Source organism: Octopus bimaculoides, chromosome 26 (genome assembly GCF_001194135.2).
Source record: "Octopus bimaculoides isolate UCB-OBI-ISO-001 chromosome 26, ASM119413v2, whole genome shotgun sequence".
In the NCBI taxonomy this organism is placed as follows: Eukaryota; Metazoa; Mollusca; class Cephalopoda; order Octopoda; family Octopodidae; genus Octopus; species Octopus bimaculoides.
In genome coordinates, this window is record NC_069006.1 from 20,355,524 (window position 1) to 20,358,721 (window position 3,198).

The 3,198-nt window shown below is 35.3% G+C and overlaps 1 protein-coding gene across 2 annotated transcripts in view; it reads left to right on the plus strand.

Annotated features, from left to right (window-relative positions):
- Window positions 1–2,530, plus strand: part of LOC106868986 (spindle and kinetochore-associated protein 2) — an 8,210-nt gene extending 5,680 nt beyond the window's left edge. For both annotated transcript variants that reach the window (XM_052977065.1, XM_014914474.2), the window contains exons 7-9: window positions 290–333; window positions 871–946; window positions 1,419–2,530. In XM_052977065.1, coding sequence (XP_052833025.1) covers window positions 290–333; window positions 871–946; window positions 1,419–1,478 — 180 coding nt within the window. In that variant the 3' untranslated portion in view covers window positions 1,479–2,530. The remainder of the gene's footprint in view (window positions 1–289; window positions 334–870; window positions 947–1,418) is intronic.
- Window positions 2,531–3,198: the final 668 nt, after the last annotated feature.

The window sequence follows — 3,198 nt, forward strand, 5'->3', positions numbered from 1 at the left end:
GACATTAAATGACGATGATGATGATGATGAAGAAAATGGAAGGAGTTTCTATGTATGAATTTTGAATGTCTTTAAATAGAAACATCAGTACATAAATTTTTATCCACTTCCTTCATTTTCTTATATATACACCTGTCTTTTGTCTTTCTGTAAATTTCAACTATATATATATCTATGTATACACACACACACACTGCTAGAACTAAGAAGCCTTTCTGTTGCTCCCTCTCATATAATTCTCTGTTTTAAAATCCTTCAGTTTCATATTTATTTTTCTTTTGTCATCCAGTGTTACCATGCGCTTTGGCAGCATTTCAAAGTGGAGAAAAACACGTGAGTTTATTTTAGAAATAATTAATTGATTGATTGAGTGACTCATTGATTTTCAAAACATTTTTTGATACTTTTTTAATTATCAAGAAAGCGTAATGCTGAGATATGGTTGGCAAGAAGTGAAGTGATTGGCGCCAAGTATGGTCCAGTTCACTCATTTGTAGAAATGATTTGTGATGTCACTGGTGCCAAGCTGTATCGGCCTTTGCTTTTCCCTTGGATAACATTGGTAGCATGGAGAGATGTCGGTATGCATGGGCAACTGCTGGTCTTCCATAAACAACCTTGCCTGGACTTGTGCCTCAGAGGGGAACTTTCTAGGTGCAATTTCATTTATATATTTATAGCTTTATTCACTCTGAGATTTGCTGTTCCAAAAAGCAGAATTCTCGCTTATTCTCTCAAAGTTTATAAAATTTCTTCAGATGTCAACGAATATTACAGTAAATTAATTGTTAATTTTCTCTCTTTTCATCTCTTAACCATGGTGACTGCTGTTGCTGCTATCAACAATGATTATTGATCCTGTTGGTTCAGTCAAGCCCTGTCACCGAAGGACATGTATAATATGGGAATGCGAGTCAGTGGAGCGTCAGGTGAAGCCAAACTGAAGGTAAACAACAAAATATATTTTTCATTTTGTTTTGCTCTTTTTATATTATACATATATGTTTGTGTGTAGATGTTCTTGGGATCAGTCACACTGTATGGAATCTTGGACAAGTGTCTTTTACTATAGTTCCAGGCCAACCAAATCCTTGTGGGTGGACTAGGTAGCTGGACACTGAAAAAAGCCCCTGTATGTGTATTTTTCTCTTACTTGGCTTGACATCACATGATTGTTGTAAAACAAGTGTCACCCTCATATCAATCATTTCCAGTCTTCCTTGGAAGCATGCCCTGTCAAGGGGAAATATCTTGCTTGGAAACAAGTGAATGTTGATGATAGGAAGAGCATCCAGTCATAGATATGCTTCAATGTGTTCTTTCTGAACCATTCAAGCACGAAAAAGTAGATCTTTAAAATAATGACTATAATGGTGATAACAATAACATACAATCAATTTATTTTACTTTTTCTCTAGATTCTCCGAGCACTCAAGTTGCTGCACCTCTCTGCAAAAGGACACGCCAAACTTCTTTGATTCCTTAACAGTCATAGACAGGCTGTAGATATAATCTGGAACAAGGAACCACCTAAACCTTTAACACAATGGAAACTTGAAAAAGTCTTCTCATACACACACTGGACCAGAAACTGAGATTCAACATGGGACCTTAGCTACAAAACCTTACAAAGCTGGTTCATCTCCTTTCTTTTCTTATTTAAATTTAATTTCCATTTTAGGGTTGTACGTTGACAACTTTTTAACACAGTTTCTTCTTATTAGTCTGTGAAATTCGCCAGTATAATCCGGGTTGGCCCTCGAAGCTTTCACAAATTCGTCAAATATTTGAAGTTGTCTTGTAAGTCAGTATTTTTATTTTATTTAGTTGTTTAGGTATTTATTTTTGCAAATTTCAGTTGTGAATCTACTAATATATATATATATATATATATATATATATATATATACCAGTTACTCATAGGCTTTTTCGTTTTGACATCACACACTCAGATTTATCTAATTCTGCAAGCCCCATTCCCAAAGAGATTGTTGCAAACTTTGGTCTTGTATATATACCTATACCATTTATAAATTATGACTACGATTCATATTTGTACCCAAAAAAAAAAAGACATCCGCTTCCATGCTGGGATATTTGGTCAAGTGCTTTTCAATCGATTAAATGTTCTTTTGAACAGAATCTGAGACTCCACGGCAACAAGAACTCAATGAATGGTACGAGCAATGACGACGAAGATGTATTTGAACAGTAAGCTAAATATTAGGTTGGTGCATAAGTATTGCGGCCATTTTTTTTCAACAAAAACAATAACATGTAACAACAACATCTTTAAATGATTATTCTGGAGCATATTCACCATCTACTTCAATTACTGCTTCCCATTTGCTTGGCAGACGGTCAGACCGTCATTTAAAGACATTTTTATTAAATATTATTTTTTTGTTGAAAAAAAAACTGCAATAATTATGCACCAACCCAATATTTAGAGAAAAACAAAACTTGTTTCTTGTAATATACAAACTAGATCTTGTTGATTATTTTATAAAGATTAATAATGTTGATAGATTCTATGTTTTTGTTGTTTTGTTCTAGGGCAGCCCTTTTTGTCTTCAAAACCCTCGTCTGCACTTTTAAAGTTGGAGTCCTCAAAGTATGTTAATATTTTACCTGTTTAATGTTCAACTGACTAGATCCAGCTTCTCACACATACCCTACAATGTCCTAAAACTATATACAATCACAGCATCACAATCTTTAAGCAATGAGATATTCCATGATCAGTTCAAAACCAGATTTACATTTGATAGCATAATCCGAATGCTAAAGGATTAATACTTCAGCATTCAAACCAACCAATATCCTTCCCAAATATTCTACTTGTTTTTCGTTCAAACTGGCACCTTGGGCAATTGTCTTCTACTATAGCCTTGAACCAACCAAAGCCTTATGAGTGGATTTGGTAGATGGAAACTGAAAGAAGCCCATCATATGTATATATAGGCGCAGGAGTGGCTGTGTGGTAAGTAGCTTGCTTACCAACCACATAGTTCCTGATTCAGTCCCACTGCGTGGCATCTTGGGCAAGTGTCTTCTACTATAGCCTCGGGCCGACCAAAGCCTTGTGAGTGGATTTGGTAGACAGAAACTGAAAGAAGCCCGTCGTATATATATATATATATATGTGTGTCTGTGTTTGTCCCCCTAGCATTGCTTAACAACTGATGCTGGTGTGTT